This window comes from Lithobates pipiens, unplaced genomic scaffold, assembly GCF_037356315.1.
Source record: "Lithobates pipiens isolate NorthernLeopardFrog02 unplaced genomic scaffold, aLitPip1_a1.2 Scaffold_27, whole genome shotgun sequence".
Taxonomy (NCBI): Eukaryota; Metazoa; Chordata; class Amphibia; order Anura; family Ranidae; genus Lithobates; species Lithobates pipiens.
In genome coordinates this window covers 87384838-87410404 of record NW_027507788.1, presented here as the reverse complement: position 1 = coordinate 87410404, position 25567 = coordinate 87384838, and the positions used below count along the sequence as shown (strand labels likewise).

The 25567-nt window shown below is 44.6% G+C and overlaps 1 protein-coding gene across 2 annotated transcripts in view; it reads right to left on the bottom strand.

The window, feature by feature from the left end:
• Positions 1-20219: 20219 nt before the first annotated feature.
• Positions 20220-25567, bottom strand: part of LOC143933962 (interferon regulatory factor 3-like) — a 61095-nt gene continuing 55747 nt past the window's right edge. For both annotated transcript variants that reach the window (XM_077457176.1, XM_077457177.1), the window contains one exon: positions 20220-25254. In XM_077457176.1, the coding sequence (XP_077313302.1) occupies positions 25078-25254 (177 nt within the window). In that variant the 3' untranslated portion in view covers positions 20220-25077. The remainder of the gene's footprint in view (positions 25255-25567) is intronic.

Genomic DNA, 25567 nt, shown 5'->3' with positions numbered 1-25567 from the left:
AATGAGTTTGAGATTTGATCAGGATCAATGGTGCCCTCAATGCTGAGAAAGAAATACAGGAAGATATTTATCCATCATGCCATACCACCAGGGAGGTGTGTGACTGGCCCCAAATGTATTCTGCAGCAGGACAACAACCACATACATGCAGCCAATGGCATTAAGTTCTATCTTCAGAGTAAAGAACATAGAGTCCTGGAAGTGATGGTGGCCCTGCAGAGTCCTGATTTCAACATCGAGTCTGTGTGGAATTACATGAAGAGACAGAAGGATCTGAGGCAGCCTACATCCACAGAAGATATGTGGTTAGTTCTGCAAGATGTTTGGAACAACCTACCTGCCAGGTTCCTTCAAAAATGTGCAAGTGTACCTAGAATTGATGCTGTTTTGAAGGCAAAAGGTGGTCACACCAAATATTGATTTGATTTGGATTGCTCTGCTGTTTATTTACTTTCCCTTTTGTTAACTGATAAAAAATAAACTATTAGCACTTCTATTTCTGACAGCATTCTTAACCACTTGAGATCCGCGCTATAGTCAAATGACGGCTACAGCGCAGATCTCGAATGCCGGGACTAGGTCTATTGACGTCGTCCCCTTTAAGGGCTCCCCGCGCGCTCCCGGGAGCACGCATCGGGGAAAATCTGTGTTGGCCGTGTCCCCTGGACACAGCCAATCACAGATCGCTGTAAACGGCAAATCACAGCGGCCGTTTACAGCGCGATCGCCACCTCCAATGAGTGATGATCTCAAATGTAAACAAATGAGATCATCACCCATTGCCGAATCTGTCTCCTCCACAGAGATAGCGTGTGAGGAGAGAGATTCCGTGAGTTCAAAAAAAAAAGTGTTTTTGTGCCATCTGTGCCCGCCAGTGCCCATATCTACCCTGCCAGTGCCCATATCTACCCTGCCAGTGCCCATCTCTACCCCGCCAGTGCCCACCTGTGGCCACCTGTGCCCACCTGTGCCATCTGTGCACCATCTGTGCAACGTCAGTGCCCATCTGTGCACCGCCAGTGCCCGCCAGTGCCCATCTGTGCACCGCCAGTGCACGCCAGTGCCAATCGGTGCCCATCTGTAAAAATCGGTGCCCATCTGTGCCACCTCAGCAGTGCCCATCTGTGCCGCCTCAGTGCCCATCTGTGCCGCCTCAGCAGTGCCCATCTGTGCCGCCTCAGCAGTGCCCATCTGTGCCCATCTGCTGCCTCATCAGTGCACATCTGCAATAATTCTGCACATCTGTGCAATAAATCAATGCACATCTGTGCCGACCCATCAGTGCCCATCTGTGCCGACTCAGCAGTGCCCATCTGTCGACTCAGCAGTGCCCATCTGTGCCGACTCAGCAGTGCCCATCTGTGCCGCCTCAGCAGTGCCCATCTGTGCCCATCTGCCGCCTCATCAGTGCACATCTGTGCAATAAATCTGCACATCTGTGCAATAAATTAGTGCACATCTGTGCCGACCCATCAGTGCCCATTTGTGCCGCCTCAACAGCGCCCATCTGTGTCACCTCAAAAGCACCCATCTGTGCCACCTCAAAAGCGCCCATCTGTGCCACCTCAAAAGCGCCCATCTGTGCCACCTAAACAGTGCACATCTGTACAATCAGTGCACATCTGTGCCGACTCATCAGTGCACATCTGTGCCGACTCATCAGTGCCCATCTGTGCCACCTCTGTGCTGCTTCAACAGTACACATCTGTGCCACCTCATCAGTGCACATCAGTGCCACCTCATCAGTGCCCATCAGTGCAGGCTTAACCAGCAACCATGGCTAAACGAGTCTTTTCCGCCGAGGAGGCGCACCAAATTCTTTCCACGGCCGACGAGAGCAACGGGGAGCTCTCCTCTTCAGATTCCTTTTCAGATTCGGATTCTGAAGCCGACATAAATTATGAGCCAGTCCTCAGTAGTGAAACACTGACTGAATCCGAGGAGGAAGATATCCGGCGCATCAAACGAAGGCGTTCTAGTGAGGCAGTGCCATCCACCAGCACCGAAGTGCTGCCCACCAGCACCGCAGTGCCGTCCACCAGCACCGCAGTGCCCCGGCAAGAAAGGCCAAGTACCAGTGGGCTTTCATCTCAGCCCCAAAGGGTTAGGAGCCATGCCGGCCTTCCCTATGCCCTTCAGAACCCCTTGTGGCCTCCTCCTAATTCAGGAGAGGCCAATGTTCCCCCTTTCACTGCCCAGCCAGGAGTCCAGGTGGACACTGAGAATTTTACCCCAATAGATTTTTTTAATTTAATTTTTACGGAGGATATGTTGTCGTCAATTGTGGCCCAGTGCAACCTGTATGCACAACAATTTATTTTGAAAAATCCGACATCTTATTATGCCCGTCCCTACGAATGGAGAGACCTAACGGTGGAGGAGTTCAAGGTTTTTTTAGGCCTTACATTTAACATGGGACTCAACAAAAAAAATCAATTGCGTACCTATTGGTCAACCTACCCCCTCCACCACACACCGCTCTTCTCCGCGGTAATGCCCAGAACCAGGTATCAGATGATCCTGAGGTTCTTACATTTCAGCGACAATTCCCAGTGCCTTCCACGAAATGATCCAAATTACGACAGGCTTTACAAAATTCGACCAATACTTAATTATTTTTCAGAAACACTCCCCAAATTGTTTACCCCGGAGCAACACATATGTGTGGATGAGTCCCTTATTAAATTTAACGGCAAGCTTAAAATGAAGCAATTTATGCCCAGCAAAAGGGCCCGCTATGGGGTGAAGGTCTACAAATTATGCGACCGAGCCACAGGGTACACATATTCATTCATAGTGTACGAAGGGAAGGACACCCAGCTTCAGCCCCCTAATTGTCCGGACTACTTGGGATCCTTGGGAAAGTTGTTTGGGACCTCATATACCCCCTATCGGATAAAGGCTACCACATGTATGTAGATAACTTCTACACATCTCTGCCCCTGTTCCACAACCTTCACCGGAAGAAGACGCCAGCATGTGGCACCGTAAAAAGGAATCGGAAGGGCTTTCCTCAAAGTCTTGCGAATAAGAAGCTGCGAAAAGGAGAAACCGCAAGTCTGAGAAACAAGGAGGTTCTGGCAGTGAAGTGGAGGGACAGAAGGGATGTGTATATGTTGTCTTCTATCCACAATGATACCTTCGTGGAAATCCCCAGAAGGAATGGCCCCGTAAAGAAACCAAAATGCATTTATGAATACAATTTGTTCATGGGGGGGAGTAGACTTCAACGACCAAATGATGGAACCATATCTTGTCACAAGACGGACATACCATTGTTACAAAAAAGTAGCAATTAATTTTTTTCAATTGGCCATTTACAATTCCTATGTCATTTACCGCAACTCCACCCAAAACCCCAAACGTTTCTTTGGCTACCAGGAGGAAGTTTTCACTGCCCTTATTTTCCCAAACGGCCCACTAGAAAATATCCGATCAGATGTTATTAGTCGACTCTCCGAGCGCCACTTTCCAGATAAAATCCCTCCCAAACCAACAGGCCAAAGACGTCAAAAAAGATGTAAGGTGTGTACCAGAGCAGGAGTCAGAAGAGACACATCTTATTATTGTGCACAATGTCCTTCCCAACCAGGCCTCTGCATAGGCGACTGTTTTCGGCGTTACCATACTTCAATAAATTTTTAGTGAAGTATGGTAAACATAATCCTCAGTTCCTGCCTTCATACACCTTCACACCCCTTATGCCACTGCCTGCTCTGTAACTGACCCTGGCTTGTTATTTGACCACTCTTATGCCTGTCGATTCTGTACATACCGCTGCCTGATCTGGAACTGACCCTGGACTGTTATTCGACCATGCTTCTGCCTAACGATTCTGTACATACCTCTGCCTGATCTGGAACTGACCATGGACTGTTATTCGACCATGCTTCTGCCTAACGATTCTGTACATACCTCTGCCTGATCTGGAACTGACCTTGGACTGTTTGACCACGATATTTGCCTGCCTCTTGGACTGATCTTGTATTCTGCAACTGGACTAGTGGGATTCAACACGGGGTCTCACATATGTGAGGGGCTCCAGTATAGTTTTTCTGGAAGAAGAAAACAATTTTCTTTGTTTTCTTATTCCTAGATTAGGGTCTGGAGACTCGGAGGCTTCAAAGAGATTTGGGAGGGAGAAGCCTCTACCCCTATCCCCATTCTGTCCTGAACAAGGCTCTACTTCTGTCTGCTGCCTGTAGGACTTACTGCCGTCATGCCGCACTGACCACACCACAAGGACCTGCCTACTACCAGGACCAATATTTTTGGCACTGCTGACATCTCTGCACTGACCCTGGACTGTAATATGGACAGTATCCCTGCCTGCTGCCTGAAAAACTGTGTTCGCTGTTGCTGACCAAGTCCCTGCCTGCTGCTTGGACCAGTGATATCCTCCTGTGGACAACTGCGCTTCTAAAACCACAGGTAATCTTTTCTTTACCCTTTGCTCAGCATAATGTATTTGGGGGTGTAATTCTTGGTATGTGCAGGCTATGCGTCCCTGGAACGCCGATGGTGTTCCTTGCATGTTGCGCCTCTGTATGTGGCCAGGCTGTGTAAACGTCTCACACATGTGGTATTGCCATACTCAGGAGGAGTAGTAGAATGTATTTTGGGGTGTTATTTTTGCTATGTAAATGCTATGCGTTGGAAATATCTTATAAACGGACAACTTTGTGTAAAAAAAAAATCCAAAAACTTCTGGAAAAAAATGAACCATTGAAAAGACTCATTATGCCTCATAGATTATACGTTGGGGTGTTAGCTTTCCAAAATGGGGTCATTTTCTGGACGTTTCCATTGCCCTGGTGTTCCAGGGCCTTCAAAACTGTAATAGGTGGTTGAGAAATGAAATGTGTAATTTATGCTCCTAGAATGCCTGAAGGTGCTACTTCAAAATTAGGCCTCTGTATGTGGTCAGGCTGTGTAAAAGTCTCACACATGTGGTATCGTTATACTCAGGAGGAGTAGGAGAATGTATTTTGGGGTGTTATTTGTGGTATGCACATTCTGTGTGGGAGAAATAAGCTATTACAATGAAAATTTTGTGAAAAAAAAATTAAAAATCGTAATTTTGCAAAGAATTGTGGGAAAAAATGACAACTTAAAATAACTCACCATGCCTCTTACTAAATACATTGGAATGTCTACTTTCCAAAAAGGGGTCATTTGGGGGGCATTTGTACTTTCCTGGCTTGTTAGGGTCTCAAGAATGGAGATAGGCCTTAGTACATCAGATGTGATCTTTTTTTGCAAATCTTTATGATTTGCACCATAGCTTGTAGACTCTATAAATTTCACACAGATCATATAATATGCAATAATTTGGGTTATTTTTACCAAAGATGTGTAGTAGTATAAATTGTGGCCAAAATTTATGAAGAAAAATTGCTAATTTGCTAAATTTTGTCACATAAACGAAGAAAAATTCATTTTTTTTCAAATTTTTCGTTCTTTTTTCATTTATAGCGCAGAAAATAAAAAACCGAGAGGTGATCAAATACCACCAAAAGAAAGCTCTATTGGTATGAAGAAAAGGACAAAAAAATCATTTGGTTACAATGGTGCATGACTGAGTAATTGTCATTCAAAATGTGAGAGCCCAGTAAGCAAGTGGTTAATTTACAGCATTTGTTCACAACTGCCTAAAACGTTTGCACAGCACTGTATGTGTGCATACTGTAGATCAACCATGATAATATTTGTAATCTTGTTTAGAGTCAGAAGGTAAAGCTAGGTGAAAAGTCCTAAGTCATAAGAGAATATGTAAGAGGAACTTTGGCCTTGATGTATACATGGGTGTCTGTTTGACTTTTTTGTTATCTAATTGCTCTGGTAAGTATAATACAGCTACTGTGTGTCTACACCTATATGTCATATGTGATGTTGCCTTGGTCAACATCACAGAGACAATCTCCTACGTTCCTGTTTAACCACTTCAGGACCGCCGTATTGCCAATGTACGTCAGCACAATGGCACAGGCAGGCAGAATCACGTACATCTACGTGATTGCCTTCCAGCGGGTGGGGGGTCCGATCGGACCCCCTCCCGCTGGTTACGGCGGTCCGATTCGGTCCAGGAGCGCTCCGTGATGAGGGGATGGCCGTTGGTTTTCGGCCACCCCCTCTGGATCGCTCCTGGCCAATGAGAAGCTTCCTCCCCTGTGTATTGTTTACACAGGAAGGAGGAAGTGATGTCATTCTCCTCGGGGCGGTCTTTTTGACCGGACTACGAGGAGAAGAGTAAAAGTAAGTGTGCACCAACACTACACTGACATGTAGGTACACACAGGCACACAAACCCCCCCCCGATCCCCCCCCGCCCCCCCTCCCCCCCCAGTCACAGTGTCACTGATTGCATTGATCATTTCTTTACTGATCAATGCATTCAGTGTCAGTTGTGACAGTAAAAACTGTCAGGACAGTTAGTGTTAGGTCCAGGGTAGCCCCCTATCACCCCCCAATAAAGATTTAACCCCCTGATTGCCCCTAGAGTTAACCCTTTCACCCCCTTTTGCCAGTGTCACTAAGCGATCATTTTTCTGATCGCTGCATGTGTCGCTAGGTAGCTAGTTATTTTTTTAGGTTCACCGCCAGGTTTTTATATCGCTAGGTACCCCGATATACTACCCAATAATGGGTTTAACCCCCTGATTGCCGCTAGTTAACCCTTTCACCCCCTTTTGCCAGTGTCACTAAGCGATCGTTTTTCTGATCGCTGCATTAGTGTCGCTACAGTCGCTAGGTAGCTAGTTATTTTTTTAGGTTCACCGCCAGGTTTTTATAGCGCTAGGTACCCCGATATACTACCCAATAATGGTTTTAACCCCCTGATTTCCGCTAGTTAACCCTTTCACCCCCTTTTGCCAGTGTCACTAAGCGATAATTTTTCTGAACGCTGCATCAGTGTCGCTAGTGTCGCTAGGTAGCTAGTTATTTTTTTAGGTTCACCGCCAGGTTTTTATAGCGCTAGGTACCCCGATATACTACCCAATAATGGTTTTAACCCCCTGATTGCTGCTAGTTAACCCTTTCACCCCCTTTCACCAGCGATCACAGTATAAGTGTCACTGGTGACGCTGGTTAGCCAGTTAGTTATTTAGGTTCCCCGTCAGGTTTTTATATAGCGCCAGGGACCCCCATATACTACCTAATAAAAATTTGAACCCCCTGATTGCTCCTAGTTAACCCTTTCACCACTGATCACCGTATAAGTGTTACGGGTGACTCTGGTTAGTTTGTTTTTTATAGCATCAGGGCACCCACCATTTATTACCCAATAAAGGTTTAACCCCCTGATCACCCGGCGGGTGATATCAATTAGGTTTTAGGGTCAGGGTCTGCGTCGCCCCAGGCAGCGCTAGGTTAGTGCCAGTACCGCTAACACCCACACGCAAAGCATACACCTCCCGTAGTGGTATAGAATCTGAACAGATCAATATCTGATCTGATCAGATCTATACTAGCGTCCCCAGCAGTTTAGGGTTCCAAAAAAACGCATTGTTAGCGGGATCAGCCCAAATACCTGCTGGCACCTGCGTTTTGCCCCTCTGCCCAGCCCACCCAAGTGCAGTATCGATCGATCACTGTCACTTACAAAACACTAAACACATAACTGCAGCGATCGCAGAGTCAGGCCTGATCCCTGCCATCGCTAACAGGTTTTTTGGTAGCATTTTATATTCAAATCCGGAAGGCAGTGCTTGGTTTTCGGGATCCCGTACGTGGCTAGGCTCCCAAAAAGTCCCCCACATGTGGTATCCCCGTACTCGGGAGAAGCAGCAGAATTTATTTTGGGGTGTAATTTGACTTCTGCCCATAGCATGTGTGAGCAATATATCATTTAGTGACAACTTTGTGCAAAAAAAAAAAAAGTTTGTAATATTCCCGCAACTTTTGGCAAAATATAAAATATTCCATGGACTCAACATGCCTCTCAGTAAATAGCTTGGGGTGTCTACTTTCCAAAATGGGGTCATTTGGGGGGGTTTTGTGCTATTTTGGCATTTTATGGACTTCGAAACTGTGATAGGTAGTGAGGAGTTAAATCAAAAATTTGCACCCTTAGAAATCCTGACGGTGGTGATTGGTTTTCGGGGTGCCGTGCGCGACTAGACTCCCAAAAAGTCCCACACATGTGGTATCCCCGTACTCAGGAGAAGCAGCAGAATGTATTTTGGGGTGTCATTTCACATATGCCCATAGCATGTGTGAGCAATATATCATTTAGTGACAACTTGGTGCAAAAAAAAAAAAGTTTGTAATATTCCCGCAACTTGTGGCAAAATATAAAATATTCCATGGACTCAACATGCCTCTCAGTAAATAGCTTGGGGTGTCTACTTTCCAAAATGGGGTCATTTTGGGGGGTTTTGTGCTATTTTGGCATTTTATGGCCTTCGAAACTGTGATAGGTAGTGAGGAGTTAAATCAAAAATTTGCACCCTTAGAAATCTTGAAGGGGGTGATTGGTTTTCGGGGTGCCGTGCGCGACTAGACTCCCAAAAAGTCCCACACATGTGGTATCCCCATACTCGGGAGAAGTAGCGGAATATATTTTGGGGTGCAATTCCACATATAACCATGGCATGTGTGAGCAATATATCATTTAGTGACAACTTTTTGTAAAAAAAAAAAAAGTTTGTAATATTCCCGCAACTTTTGGCAAAATATAAAATATTCCATGGACTCAACATGCCTCTCAGTAAATAGCTTGGGGTGTCTACTTTCCAAAATGGGGTCATTTGGGGGGGTTTTGTGCTATTTTGGCATTTTATGGACTTCGAAACTGTGATAGGTAGTGAGGAGTTAAATCAAAAATTTGCACCCTTAGAAATCCTGACGGTGGTGATTGGTTTTCGGGGTGCCGTGCGCGACTAGACTCCCAAAAAGTCCCACACATGTGGTATCCCCGTACTCAGGAGAAGCAGCAGAATGTATTTTGGGGTGTCATTTCACATATGCCCATAGCATGTGTGAGCAATATATCATTTAGTGACAACTTGGTGCAAAAAAAAAAAAGTTTGTAATATTCCCGCAACTTGTGGCAAAATATAAAATATTCCATGGACTCAACATGCCTCTCAGTAAATAGCTTGGGGTGTCTACTTTCCAAAATGGGGTCATTTTGGGGGGTTTTGTGCTATTTTGGCATTTTATGGCCTTCGAAACTGTGATAGGTAGTGAGGAGTTAAATCAAAAATTTGCACCCTTAGAAATCTTGAAGGGGGTGATTGGTTTTCGGGGTGCCGTGCGCGACTAGACTCCCAAAAAGTCCCACACATGTGGTATCCCCATACTCGGGAGAAGTAGCGGAATATATTTTGGGGTGCAATTCCACATATAACCATGGCATGTGTGAGCAATATATCATTTAGTGACAACTTTTTGTAAAAAAAAATTTTTTTTTTTTTTTTGTCATTATTCAATCCCTTAGGACAAAAAAAATAAATATTCAATGGGCTCAACATACCCATCAGCAATTTCCTTGGGGTGTCTACTTTCCAAAATGGGGTCATTTGGGGGGGATTTGTACTGCCCTGCCATTTTAGCACCTCAAGAAATGAGATCGGCAGTCATAAATTAAAAGCTGTGTAAATTCCAGAAAATGTACTCTAGTTTGTAGACGCTATAACTTTTGCGCAAACCAAAAAATATACACTTATTGACATTTTTTTTACTAAAGACATGTGGCTGAATAAATTTTGCCCTCAATGTATGACTAAAATTTAGTTTATTCGATTTTTCTTATAACAAAAAGAAGAAAATATCTTTTTTTTTCGAAATTTTCGCTCTTTTTCCATTTATATCGCAAAAAAAAAAAATCGCAGAGGCAATCAAATACCATCAAAAGAAAGCTCTATTTGTGGGAAGAAAAGGACGCAAATTTCGTTTGGGTGCAATATTGCATGACCGCGCAATTACCAGTTAAAGCAGCGCAGTGCGAAATTGCAAAAAGACCTCTGGTCCTTAAGGTATTTATTGGTCCGGAGCTGAAGTGGTTAAAGACTTGCTTTGCTACAACCCTTCTGACTCCAGATCCTGCTTGCTGTTTCACTACATTAATCCCTGACTTCTGGCTTGGCTGACTATCCGTTCCAGTTACCTAACTTTTGCTGTTTTGACTACGTTTGTTCTTTTTACTTTTATTATTAAACAAGTGTGATTTAACTGTACTTTTGTCTCAGTCTGATTTCATGGTTTCTGACACTATATTAACACCCTTTCATTTTCCCTTTCTCCTGTCAGAATAAATATCGAATTTATTTTACTAAGTCAGTAAAGCTGTAGATCGTGATTACAGTACCAGTAGATCGCGGTCTGGCCTTGCTGATGCAATGCCGCAGGACTAGTTGTAAAGTGAAACTAACTGCACTTCACCTCTTATCCCCGCTAGCGGTCTCTAGAGTTGTGCCAGCAGCAGGAAAGAAGAGACCTTTCAGTCAGGCACAATGGTATAGGGCTGCTTTCACAATGATACTCTGCGGTTTACCCACCCACAGGGGCTGCGCAGTGCACCTGCTGCTTTCCTGCTGGTTTGCTGCGCTTAGCCATAGACTTCTATTATATCCTGCAGGTTTGGTGCACTTTCTGAATGCAGGAATTTTGGTGTGCTTTCAGAAAGTGCACCGCACCTGCAGGATATAATATAAGTTTATGGCAAAGTGCAGCTAACCCAGAAAAGTCGCACTGTGCTGCACCCGTGGTGTAGGTAAAATGCAGCACACCAGTGTGAAAACAGCCTTATAGGGGGCTCAGAACAGTAAGGGTTCATTTACATTTACAGTTTGGGGGGTGGTAAAATCCCATAGTTAAGATGTGTTTTTATCACCCCCTTTAACTGCACCCCCTTTAACCGCAGTAGCCAGGGGTGTACACATGTCATAGCCGCAGCATAGTTATATGACCTGCCATGGTTAGTGGGTAGCATGACCCATTCAAGTGAATGGGGCAACTCTCCAAAAACTCTGCAACCTTGTGCAGTATAACAAGCAAGGGGTTAAAGCAGGCAGCATTGTGTTGCTTTACCACCTGCTTTAACCCCTTGGACCCGGCAGAACATTCAGTTGCGGGGTGCTTGCAGAAAGGCCCTATTTACTTGAATGGGTTGCTATTGGCAGTTGGTAGCACCCATCAAAATGAATAGGGGGCTTAATTCATGCTGCAGTAGGTGTACACCTTTTGGCTAGTGCCTCAGCAGGTAAAGGAGCTGGGATTGGGATGGTAAAACCACACACCTCAACTGCATGGTTTTACGACCCCCCCCCCCTCCCCCCCATACACACACACACACATACACACACACACACACTCACACTTTACGTGTGAACGAGCCTTAAGAGTGCCGCTGCTGAATGCAACTAGGGGCTCATTCACAAGTGCAGCTCCTCTGAAAAGTGATCCGGGTGTGTTTGACAGGTGCTGAGGAGGCGACATGTTCCCTCCTCACCACCTGATTTAAAGCATGATTTCTATGCAATGCACATGATTGCTACATGCTAGTATGGCAGGTGTGAGGAGGTGACACTGTGTCCGGTGATCTTTGACTTCTTCCATGTTGTTTAGGCAGATTTCCACCTCTTTAAAGTTGCCTAACCCTGGTCAATGGTAATTCCATAGTGCCCAACTGATTTGGAAAAATATCCCTCTGTCCCTCTTTCCTCCTCATTTTCATCTGATCTATATAGTTGTAAATAAAATACACTATTTATCTCTCAAAAAGTGTTTCCAAGTGCTATACCTTTCATTAAAATTTCTAAATTGCTGCATTTGTGAATTTCAAAAACAATATAAAGGAATAGCAGTGGTAAAAAGCACTTGTGGTTTAACTAATCATTTTTTTGGGGCATGGGGGTTTGCCATGCCTACATACTTTTGCTAATAGGTGTCCCTCATTCCTATCTCAAAAAGTTGGGAGTATGAATTCCAGCCAAATAGTTGTATATAGAAAAGGTTTCACCTGCCAACATGTATCAAAGAATGCTAGATTTCATGCCTATGTAGCAAAGGGATGGTGATTTCAGAAAGGCTGAAGTTTTTTAGACTATGTGACTTTGCCCTGCCTCATGCCATATGTTTGGTCTAATATTAATTATGTTACTGCCCTGCAGTGGCGGGGTTGTGCATTGTGGGCGCACAGGCACGGCCCCCCCCCCGACACCTCCGCCGCCCTCCCTATTCATGTGCCTGGCCCCTTTCAGGACGCCGGACACATTAATTCCTATGGTGGGGGGTGTGTATTTTGAAGCATTTGATTAGAGCCAGAGGCTCTCATAGGCTTCAATATAGAGTGGGCTCAGAATTGACAAGAGGCTGCATTAGATGGGGCATAGGTGGCTGCATTAGATGGGCACATGTGGCTGCATTTGACGGGCACAAATGGCTGCATTTGATGGGCACAAGTGGATGCATTTGATGAGCACAGGTGGCTGCATTAGATGGGCACAGATAGCTGCATTTGATGGGCACAAGTAGCTGCATTTGAATATGCATAGGTGGCTGTATTAGATGGGCATAGGTGGCTGCATTAGATGGGCACATATGGCTTCATTTCATGGGCACAGGTGGCTGCATTAGATGGGCACAAGTGACTGCATTTGAATGGGCACAGGTGGCTGCATTTGATGGGCTCAAGTGGCTGCATTTGATGGGCACAAGTGACTGCATTTGATGGGCACAAGTGACTGCATTTGACGGACACATGTGGCTGCATTTCATGGGCACAAGTGGCTGCATTTGATGGGCACAAGTGGCTGCATTTGATGGGCACAGGTGGCTTCTTATGATGGGCACATGTGGCTGCATTTGATGGGGCACAACTGGCTGCATTTGATGGGGCACAAGTGGCTGCATTTGATGGGCACAGGTGGCTGCATTAGATGGGCACAAGTGGCTGCATTTGATGGGGCACAAGTAGCTGCATTTGAAGGGGCACAAGTGGCTGCATTAGATGGGCACAGGTGGCTACATTAGATGGGCACAGGTGGCTGCATTTGATGGGACACAAGTGGCTACATTTGATGGGCACAAGTGGTTGCCCTTGGCGGGCACAAGTGGCTGCATTTGATTGGCACAAGTGGCTGCATATGATGGGCACAAGTAGCTGCATATAATGGGCACAGTGGCTGCGTTTGATGGGCACAGTGAGGCTGCAATTGATAGGGGGTTCAGTATTTTTCAGTTTGTTTGTGCCCCCCAAAAATTGTGTGCACCAGCTGCCACTGCTGCCCTGGCTCTTACCTACTATATGGACTATAAACAAACAAGATCTCTCTCCTCTCTCTTCTTGTAAACTCAACTTAGGACTTATGCCAATCATCCTCCTATAACAGATTTTTAAACCAAAGCTGCTCCAGAAGATGTTAGGTGGTTCCTTGAACAATAGGCAATTCTTCCTCTCAGATTTGTAACCTATGACACCAATGGTCTTTTTAGTTATATGTGAGGGGAGCATTTCACTCACCGACAACCAATGTAAGGAACATTCTCCCCACTGACCACCAATGTAAGAAGCATTCTTCTCACTGATCACCAATGTAAGGAGAATTCTTCCCACTGACCACCAATGTAAGGAACATTCTTCCCACTGACCTCCAATGTAAGGAACATTCTTCCCACTGATCACCAATGTAAGGAGCATTCTTCCCACTGACCACCAATGTAAGGAGTATTCTTCCCACTGATCACCAATGTAAATAGTATTCTTCCCACTGATCACCAATGTAAGGAACATTCTTCCCACTGATCACCAATGTAAGGAACATTCTTCCCACTGACCACCACTGTAAGGCACATTCTTCCCACTGATCACCAATGTAAGGAACATTCTTCTTACTGATCACTAGGGATGAGCCGAACACCCCCCGGTTCGGTTCGCACCAGAACTTGCGAACGACCCCCGCGTTCGTTACGAACGTTAGAACCCCATTGAAGTCTATGGGACTCGAACGTTCGAAATGGAAAGTGCTAATTTTAACGGCTAATATGCAAGATAGTGTCCTAAAAAGGGTTTGGGGACCTGCCTCCTGCCTCAGGGGACATGGGTCACTGCAAAAAAAAGTTTTAAAAACTGCAGTTTTGGCGGGAGCACTGATTTTAATGACGATTAAAGTGAAAAAAAAAAGGTGAAATATTCCTTTAAATATGGTGCCTGGGGGGTGTCTGTAGTATGCCTGTGAAGTGCCACGTGTTTCCCGTGTTTAGAACAGTCCCTGCACAAAATGACATTAAACGGAAATAACACCATTTAAAACTGCTTGCGGTTTTAATGTTATATCTGGTTCCTGCAATATGGTTGAAAATCATTGAGAAAAATGGCATGGGTAGCCCTCCCTGCCCATTACCAGCCTATTTGGGTCTTGTACGCATATTAAGGGGAACCCCGTACCCATATTAAAAAAAGGAAATGCGTGTGGCCCCCAGGCCCTATATACTCAGAACAGCAGTATACAGGCGGTGCAAACAAGACAGGGACTGTGTAGGTTTGTTGTGTTAAGTTGAATCTGTTTGTCATTTTCAACCGGTACATTTTTAAAGTTTAGCTCCAGTCAAAAAAACTATTTTTAAGCTTTTTGGAAAACATAGGCAAGGGTTATCACCCCTGTATAATTTGTTTTGTCGTCCATCTTTTTTCATTTCACTTGCTGCTATCTCCTTGCGTTTGCAAGTAGGAGATGTTTGTAAGTTGGATGTTTGAAAGTAGGGGCCTGCCCTATATTATAGCGGTATGTACTGGGTACAGAGCACGCAGACAGCACGCACTATCTCCTAACACTACTGACTGCAAGCTCTATTATTAACCACTTGACCACTGGGCACTTAAACACCCTTAATAACCAGACCAATTTTCAGCTTTCGGTGCCCTCACATTTTGAATGACAATTACTCAGTCATGCAACACTGGACCTATAGGAAATGTTTGTCCTTTTTTTCACACAAATAGAGCTTTCTTTTGGTGGTATTTAATCACCTCTCAGTTTTTTTTTTTGTGCTATAAAAGAAAAAAGACAGAAAATTCTGCGAAAAAATGAATTTTTCTTCGTTTCTGTTATAAAATTTAGCAGATTAGTAATTTTTTCTTCATAAATTTTGGCCAAAATTCATACTACTACATATCTTTGGTAAAAATAAGTACAAATTGGTGGATATTATTTGGTCTTTGTGAAAGTTATAGAGTCCACAAGCTATGGTGCCAATATCTGAAAATTGATCACACCTGAAGTACTGACGGCCTATTTCCTTTTTTTTTTTTCCACAAAATTGTCATATTAGCAGGTTATTTCACACACACAGCATATGCATACCACAAATTACACCCCAAAACACATTCTGCTATTACTCCCGAGTATGGCGATACCACATGTGTGAGACTTTTACACAGCGTGGCCACATACAGAGGCCCAACATGCAGGGAGCACCATCAGGCGTTCTGGAGCACCCAGGCCAATTCTGACATTTCTCTCCTACATGTAAAAATCATCATTTATTTGCTAGAAAATTACAGAGAACCCCAAAACATTATATATATATATTTTTTTTTAGCAAAGACCCTGGAGAATACAATGGTGGTCGTTGCAAATTTTTATCTCACACGGTATTTGCACAGCAATTTTTCAAACGCGTTTTTTTGGGGGAAAAAACAGTTTTGTGCTTAAAAAACAAACAAAAAAAAACAGTAAAGTTAGCCCAATGTTTGCATAAAGTGAAAGATGAAGTTATGCTGAGTAAATAGATATCAAACATGTCACTCTTCAAAATTGCACATGCCCGTGGAATGGCGCCAAACGTCGCTACTTAAAAAATCCCCATAGGCGACGCTTTAAATTTTTTTTTACTGGTTACATGTTTTGAGTTGCAGAGGAGGTCTAGGACTAGAATTATTGCTCTCGCTCTAACGTTCTCGGCGATACCTCACATGTGTGGTTTGAACACCGTTTTCATATGTGGGCGGGGCTTACGCATGCGTTCACTTCTGCATGCGAGCACATGGGGACATGGGCGCTTTAAATATTTTTTTTATTTTTTATTGTTCATTTTACTTTATTTATTTTAGTTTGACATTTTTTTCCCCAAAAATATATTTTTGATCACTTTTATTCCTATTACAAGGAATGTAAACATCCCTTGTAATAGGAATATGGGGTGACAGGTCCTCTTTACAGTGAAATCTGGGGGTCAATATGACCCCACATCTCACCTCTAGGCTGGGAAGCCTGAAATAAAAAATAAAAAAAAGATTCTGGCTTTGATCGTACTGGCGAGTTGGTAGAAGCACCAGGGGGCGGTGAGGGGTGGGGGGCGTCTATGGCTGGGTATTTCAGGGTATCACCGAGTATGGCTGGGTATCTCCGAGTATGGCTGGGTATGGCAATTTATGGCAGGGTATTGCAGAGTATTGGCGGGGTATTGGCGGGGTACTACAGAGTAATAGCAGGGTACTGCAGAGTATTGGGGGGTACTCCAGGGTAATAGCAGGGTACTGCAGAGTAATGGGGGTTACTGCAGAGTAATGGGGGGTACTGCAGAGTAATGGCAGGGTACTGCAGAGTAATGGCAGGGTACTGCACTGCAGAGTAATGGCGGGGTACTGCAGAGTAATGGCGGGTACTGCAGAGTATTGGGGGGTACTGCAGAGTATTGGGGGGTACTGCAGAGTAATGGGGGGTACTGCAGAGTAATGGCAGGGTACTGCAGAGTAATGGGGGGTACTGCAGAGTAATGGCAGGGTACTGCAGAGTAATGGCAGGGTACTGCACTGCAGAGTAATGGCGGGGTACTGCAGAGTAATGGCGGGGTACTGCAGAGTAATGGCAGGGTACTGCAAAGTATGCACTGGTATTGCAGAGTATTGGCAGGGAATTGAGGGGTTAAATTCGGTGAGCAGCGATGTGGGCACTGCAGATGCAGCCCACATCGCTGCTGACACCGATCTCTTTCCCCTCCGCTGTACCGATCGGTACAGAGAGGGGAGGGAGTTTGTTTACAAGTGATCACTCCGTCATTTGACGGAGCGATCACGTGGTAAACGGCCGCGACGAGTGGGCGTTTACCGTGATCCGTGATGCGCCGGGTCCTGTGGACCCGGCGGTCACAGATGCTCTCGAGTCCGCGCCCCAGGGGGCGCGCGAGAGCAGAATTCTGGGAGGCCGTTAATTAACGGCCTCTCAGAGTTAAACAACCGCCCTGAAGCCGTTAATCGGCAATGGGCAGTTGTTAAGTGGTTAAAGCTAGATCACTAGCTATATAGGTGAGGTGAATATAGTGGTGTATACTGCGGTCAGGGCACAGACAACAACCACTACACAGCAGCAAGATAGGAAATCAGCCAAAAACGATCGGTGTGTACTGTGTTGAAGGTACACAGAACACCCACTGCTTCAGATGCTAACACACTACACGAGGCCGCCTCAAAGGCGGCCTTATATAGTGTGGGGCGTGCACTACACAGCCTGAGCTATGATTGGCCACAGGCAGGATGCCTGTGGCCAATCATGGCTCTCCTCGCTGCTGGCGCTGCGATTGGCCAAGCATGCGGGGTCACAGTGCATGCTTGGCCAATCATGAGCCAGCAATGCACTGTGCCACCGCAGTGCATTGTGGTCCGCGCGCGCCACTCGAATTTTGACGCGAACGGCCCAAACGTTCGGAATTCGCCGAACGGCCGAACAGCCAATGTTCGAGTCGAACGTACGTTCGACTCGAACACGAAGCTCATCCCTACTGATCACCAATGTAAGGAACATTCTTCCCACTGACCACCAATGTAAGGAGCATTCTTCCCACTGATCACCAATGTAAGGAACATTCTTCCCACTGACCACCAATGTAAGGAGAATTCTTCCCACTGACCACCAATGTAAGGAGAATTATTTCCACTGACCACCAATGTAAGGAGCATTCTTCCCACAGACCACCAATGTAAGGAGCATTCTTCCCACTAATCACCAATGTAAGGAGCATTCTTCCCACTGATCACCAATGTAAGGAACATTCTTCCCACTGACCTCCAATGTAAGGAACTTTCTTCCCACTGATCACCAATGTAAGGAACATTCTTCCCACTGATCACCAATGTAAGGAGCATTCTTCCCACTGATCACCAATGTAAGGAGCATTCTTCCCACTGATCACCAATGTAAGGAGCATTCTTCCCACTGATCACCAATGTAAGGAACATTCTTCCCACTGATCACCAATGTAAGGAGCATTCTTCCCACTGATCACCAATGTAAGGAGCATTTTTCCCACTGATCACTAATGTAAGGAACATTCTTCCCACTGATCACCAATGTAAGGAACATTCTTCCCACTGATCACCAATGTAAGGAACATTCTTCTCACTGATCACCAATGTAAGGAGCATTCTTCCCACTGATCACCAGTGTAAGGAGCATTCTTCCCACTGATCACCAGTGTAAGGAGCATTCTTCCCACTGATCACCATGATGATAAACAGTGAACTGTAGACATTGTATTTATTAGCAGGGGAGACTAAACAGTTATTTTAAGGCCGCGTACACACGGGCGGACTGTATGGCCTACTTAGTCAGTCGAAACACATTTCAGCGGACAGTCCGCTCGTGTGTGGGCTTCAGCTGACTTTTTCAGCGTGCAGTCTGGCGTACTAAGTATTTCGGATTTTTTGAAATTCTGTCCGTCATACTTTGGTTTCAGCGGACAATCCGCTCGTCAGTAGGCTAGTTCGACGGACTAAGAATGGCGCATGCTCAGAAAGGATTTACACGGCGGAAGGTTGCATTGCTGTGTATTGGACGTCCTATTTCTAGTCCCGTCGTACGTGCTGTACACGTCATCGCGCAAGCTTTCGACGGACTGTTTGTGCATCCGTGTGTGGTCAAGTCCGTTCATTCGAAAGTATGACGGACTGTCCGTCGGATTGTATGACGGACTAAGTAGGCCATACAGTCCGCCCGTGTGTACGCGGCCTTAGAGTTCTTTTGTGTTAAAAAGGTAGAGAGGCTGTTCTGTAGAGTACGGACCAACATTACCTGGCTGATTTCAGTGGTGTGTGGTAAACCAGTGTAGCGCTGGCTCCTCACGAGCATGCGCTATATATTTTAAAAGTTAATTCTCCTGAAACCACAGTTGGGTTTTAGGGCTAATTTTACTAAATGTATGGTTTCAGTGCCAGTCTAGCTTGGGTGCACTGGGTTCTACTTGACTGCAGGTGTCGCTGTCACTGCCGGCAAGTGAGAGAACGTAGTCTAGCTGGGTGTATTGAATGCCATGTTTTCTCTCGGAACCAGCCCAGTGGGAGTGTTTCTCCTGCTGTGCATTCTGGGAGGTGGTATTTAAGGTACTGACATCACGTGGTCCGGAGTTCCGGTCCAGAGAGGTCGTCTGTCTGTTTGGCTCTGGTCCTTCTGACCAGCCACATAGCCCTCCAGGCCTAGGGGTGCGGAATCATGCATTTCCAATTCTCGGGGCTGGCTAGCCCGAGGCGAAGCAACTGAAGGGACAGGCCTGAATGGATATCGGGGTCCTATTGATTCAAAGGTGGTCCGGTGCCGTCTCGTCTAAAAGAGAGGCACAGCAACTGGAGAAGCACGCAGGGGAGGACTCTTCAGGAGAAGGCCGTGCGCAAGATCCCACTTCTCTGAAGGAGCCTGGAGGCTTAGTTGAAGGACACTTCATGGATTTACACTCATACGGTATTGCTGGACCGGCTGAGAGATACTGGTACCGTATGATAGCTCTTTAAATTTGTCTACGTCCCTCAGTAACACTCAAGTCTGTGGCAGAGACTTTCTTTAAGTATTCTACATTCAAGTCTGTGGCAGAGACTTTACTTAGCACCCCGCCGGCTGCTAGGTCTAGTGAGGGGAGGTCTATCTGGGGGTCATGAAATCCAGCTGTGAAACAGTTATTCTCTGGATTTTTTCTACACGAGACTTATCATATTTTTTGCAGTCCAAAGTACCTGAAGGTAATCCTAACCCTCTACCCTAAACTGAGAGACTCTGTTTATATTTCAAATAAATAACCCAAAAGAAGATTCAGTGTCAGTTTCCACATTTCTTTGGGCCATTTACCACAGGAACCCCTAGACGGAGAAACAGTCAAGAAGGTAACGGTAAGCCCAATAAAACCAGCAGCTCCTTCGGGGGTCAATGCTACACCAGTATAAAGACAGAATTCAGTATTCCACTAGCTGCACTGATCCCACAATATATGTAATCAATACGCACACAGTATTTGGTAAAACATTTATTGATTGTGCTGTAAATTAATGTACCATTTCCATTTAATTTTGGTTATGAAAAGCACATATTACACAGTAAAAGGTAACCTGGCAGTTCAGTGCAAGAGGTCCATCCAGGAATCAGCATTTGTAGGACTCTGATCCTGGGTTCACACGTTGCCATATGAATGCAGGTATTCCTGCATCCAATTCTCAAAGGAGGAGATTGTGACTGGTTCACACATCTCCGATGCAAATTGCACAGAAGTCCTGTGTGACTTTTGGTCCGTTTCCGGTCCGAATTCAGCCCAAATTTGGGCTCAAGTTGTACCTGAAATGGTGAATGGGGGCGCACCAGACTCCTGCTGTGAGCCAGAGAGTGCTGCAGCGTGACCCAAGCCTGAATCTTCACTTGCAATCAGGAGGGGTTTACAATTTATTTGTGCAGATTATCCAGGAGTGTAAGGGACTCTAAAGTCAGCCCCACTTTCTACAGCAATGTACAGTTGTGCTCATAAGTTTACATACCCTGGCAGAATTTATGATTTCTTGGGCATTTTTCATAGAATATGAATAACACATAAACTTTTCTTTCACTCCTGGTTAGTGTTTGGCTGAAGCCAATTATTATCAATCAACTATGTTTACTCTTTTTAAATTATAATCACAACAGAAACTACCCAAATGACCCTGATCAAAAGTTTACATACCCCAGTTCTTAATACTGTGTATAGCCCCCTTTAACATTGGTATATGTGGTATTTGTGGATGAGGCTCTTTATCTTCTCAAATGGTAAAGCTCCTCATTCCTCTTAGCAAAAACCCTCCAATTCCTGTAAATTCTTGGGCTGTCTTGCATGAACTTCACATTTGAGATCTCCCCAGAGTTGCTCAATGATATTGAGGTCAGGAGACTGAGATGACCCCTCCAGAACCTTCATTTTATTCTACTGTAGCCAATGACAAGTCGACCTTGCCTTGTGTTTTGGTTCATTGTCATGTTGGAATGTCCAAGTACATCCCATGCGCAGCTTTCTGGCTGATGAATGCAAATGTTCTTCCAGTATTTTTTGTTAACATTCTGCATTCATCTTGCCATCAATTTTGACTAAATTTCATGTGTCTTTGTAGCTCACACATCCCCAAAACATCAGCGATCCACCTCCGTGTTTCACAGTAGGAATGGTGTACCTTTCATCATAGGCCTTGCTGACTACTCTCCAAATGTAGCAGTTATGGTTGTGGCCAAAAAGCAAAACTTTGGTCTTATCACTCCAAATGACTTGTGCAGAAGGTTTGAGGCTTGTCTCTGTGGAGTATTGTAAGCGGGATACTTTGTGGCATTTGCATAGTAATGGCTTTCTTCTGGCGACTCGACCATGCCGCCCATCTTTCTTCAAGTGCCTCTTTATTGTGCATCTTGAAACAGCAACACCACATGTTTTCAGAGAGTCCTGTATTTCATCTGAAATTATTTTTGGGTTTTTCTTTGCATCCTGAACAATTTTCCTGGCAGTTGTGGCTAAAATTTTAGTTGGTCTACCTGACCGTGGTTTGGTTTCAACAGAACCCCTCATTTTCCACTTCTTGATTAGAGTTTGAACATTGCTAATTGGCATTCTCAATTCCTTGGATATATTTTTATATCCCTTTCCTGTTTTATACAGTTCAACTACCTTTTCCTGCAGATCCTTTGGCAATTCTTTTGCTTTCCCCATGACTCAGAATCCAGAAACATCAGTGCAGCACTGGATGAAAGATGCAAGAGTTTGTCAGGAGTCCAGAAACTCACTGACCTTTTATACACACACACACAGATCACAGCTGAGGATGGTTAACTTTATTAGCCATTCAAACCCATTTGTGTCAACTTGTGTGCATGTTATCAGGCCAAACTTTTGATCAGGGTCATTTGATTAGTTTCTGTTGTCATTATGATTTAAAAAGAGTAAACACAGTTGATTGATAATAAATGGCTTCAGCCAAACACTAACCATGCGTGAAAGAAATGCTTTTGTGTTATTCATATTCTCTGAAAAATGGCCAAGAAATCATAAATTCTGCCTGGGTATGTAAACTTATGAGCACAACTGTATATAAGTATAGGATGTCATATTGATGCCCCATCAGGGAGCAGTTCCATGACATCTTGCACTTACAGGGTGTTTGTTCTCAGTCCTCCAAATAAATAAGTAAATCCTGAGGGGGCAGTGCCAAGGAATAGGTCACATTTGCAAAATAAGCAACTTTTTATTTTAAAGTGTTACTAAACCCAGGACCATAGGCATCGCCAGGGAATAGCTATTGAAGCTATATCCCCGAATCTGGAGCCCATAGCCCCAAGTATCTGGCTGCAGGGTCCCTGCCTAACCAGCGGGTTGCAGCTGCAGCGGACGGGCTTCATTAGAGTAGATGAGAGGAGAGACACGAGCGGGTGGACGAGCAGAGATAACATAGTCTCTCTCCGCCCGCTCTACGCCACCAGTCTTCTGCCCTCACAGCTGGGCCACTTCAATGTGGGAGCGATGTGCGGCGGGGAGCAGAGCGATTACATCATCTCTGCTCTTCTGCCCTCACTAAATGGATCAGTACTACCAGGCTGCCACCAATGCAGCGACAATGCACATTTGGTGGCACTGGCTGGCATGGTAAGTGACAATCCACATCAGTTGGCAAGTGACAACGCAAGTGACAATCCACATCAGGTGACAAGTGATGTGGCAAGTGACAATCTGCAAATGGTGGCAGCCAGGTGACGTGGCAAGTGATAATCTGCAAATGATGACAGGTGACGTGGCAAGTGACAATCTGCAAATGGTGGCAGGTAATGTGGTAAGTGACAATCCACATCTAGTGGCAGGAGACGGTGACAAGTTAAAAAGCTGCATCTGGTAACAGGCGACAGAGGCAAGTGACATGCTGCATCTAGTGGTGGCAGGAGATGTGGCAAGTGACACGCCCAGGGCTCCCACTGATTCAGCATTATGGTGAGTTGAACCACTTCATTATATATTAGAATGTAACAATAGAAACAATGTGCTTTGATCACCCTGACACCATATCAACTGTGGTGTCATGATGATTGAAACGCCAACACCAGCCTTTGCCTGTGAAAAATTTCTTACCACCGGCATTTTTTTTTTGTTATTCCTGTTTTGTTTACCATTAACATTTAATTGTTTTCATTAGTTTTGTTTGCTACCTTTTTCAGTGTCGTATAACAAAAAAAATACCTTTTTTCATTTGCAAATAACTTTGTCATGTTTTGTATGAGAAACATTTTAGTGTTATTTTAAACAGGACAAATTGTAGACTAAAATGTTTACTTTTTATTTACAGTAAAACTAGTTAAAAAAAAATAAAAAAATAAACGAACAATGGTCAAATATTTGTCTATAAGTTCTATTGAAAATAAAATAAGTTTTGTAAAACGTCTGCCAAAAAAAAAATTAACAAAATGAAAAAAGAAGCCTAGCCCCCCCCCCCCCCCAAAAAAAAAGACAATTGTATATATTATTTTTTTATACTTTGTTACTTTGTTTTGTGGGGTGCCCCTAAAAAAAAATAATTAAAAGTCAGCAGCTACAAATACTGCAGCTGCTGACTTTTAACAATCGGACACTTACCTGTCCCAGGCTCCAGCGATGCAGGGGAACAAAGCCCCCCCCCCCCCCTCGCGGCACCGGCATTCTTACTGTGGGCAGCTGGCTGTGGCTTCACAGCCGGGCACCCACTGCACATGCGCAAGCGGCGCCGTTTTATGCCACACAGTCATCCAGGACACGTGACAGGTCCCAGATGAATGTGCGGCACGAGGGGAAGTGATGTCACCAGCCCAGGCATTGAAGAAGGCAGACTATGAGGGATCCCCTAGCAACAGGCAAGGTGAGTAAAAAAAAGTTTTTTTCCAATTTTTTTTTGGTGGCAACACCACTTTAAGTAATGGAAAGTTATTGCCAAATAAACAGGCCAATGGCAGAAGTAGAAAAATTGCTCTGGTCCATTAGGAATATACGTGTACAAGAGCTGAAGTAGTTAAAACCTAATTACCCAGGACTGGGTGTCAATATCTGCATATCAGCTAGTCTGATTGTTCATTCTATTCATGGCTGTTGAATTGTTTCTTCCAGCTTCTCACCAAAGTCCTTTAGCTTAGAATGCTGCTCCTCCCGTTACACCCAATACAGTGTAATAATTTGCAATTCAGCAAAGAACATTTGTACCGATACCACAGTTAAATGTATTGTCATACACATACATATATGACATGGATACTTAGGGATGTATTTATTAAAAAGTTCCATAGAAGTTTGTCCATCAAAACTTTATGTAAATTAGTTCTGTGTGAATGGGGCAACATTGAATGTTCTCAGGTTATTTTCTCTGCAGATCAAGAATGATCAAATGGGGTAGAGCAGCATTATCATTATGGCCACTAGATGGCACTGATTATCATAAGTAATGAGTGTGTTCCTCAGCTCCATCTAGTGGCCATAATATGGTATTTTTCTCATTTACACTTTCGATCTGCAGAAATAGCCTCAAAACATTTGATTTTGCCCCATTCGCACACAACAAATTTTCATGCAGTTTTGATGAACGAACAGCAATGCACATTATTTTTATAAAAACACCCCTTAGTGTCATTTGTACTTTTTTTTTAACAACACTTGCAATGTCAACATTTAAAAACTATTGAAGGTAAGCTAAAGGGATAATTTCACTCAGACACCTTGTTTAGCTCAGTAGCTAAAAGAGGCTCCCTGGCTGCCCTTTATACACATGCAGGGCATAGTTTAAGGTTCATGACATATACAGATTCCAATTTCCTGTTTTAAGTAGTCCCAAGGCACTGAGTTCTGCTTTGTCTGTTAAGCGCAGTCCATCCGTTCCTCAAACTCCTTCAGGAAACTCAGTATATCACTTGTGCTCCGCAGAGAGGAGGACAGCGAGTCAGAGATCTGCAAGTTGATCTCGTTGCTGCGTAGTGATGATGCTCCGGTGCTGTAACTCAGCTCATGAAGTAGCTGCATTGATATCGGTGTGATCTAGGAAACAATGAACATTCCAATATAAATTTGTAATTTGTGCTTTAAAAATCCCTCCATATTTAGAGCATGTTTACACCATAATGTGCACATTTTTGACAAATGGGCTTCTGAATGTGCAAGAACGTGCAAAAAGCATGGCATATGCAACTTTTACAATAGCATCACACCAAACCACATGGTACTGCAGTGCGTCTTGGTGGCCATGAATGCAGCCATGATTGTGAGATGCATGGGAGTGCCATTAAGAAATAATGACACCTACGCTTGCTTGAAGCTGGCGGTGCGTTCACATGCACTGCGGAAAATGCAT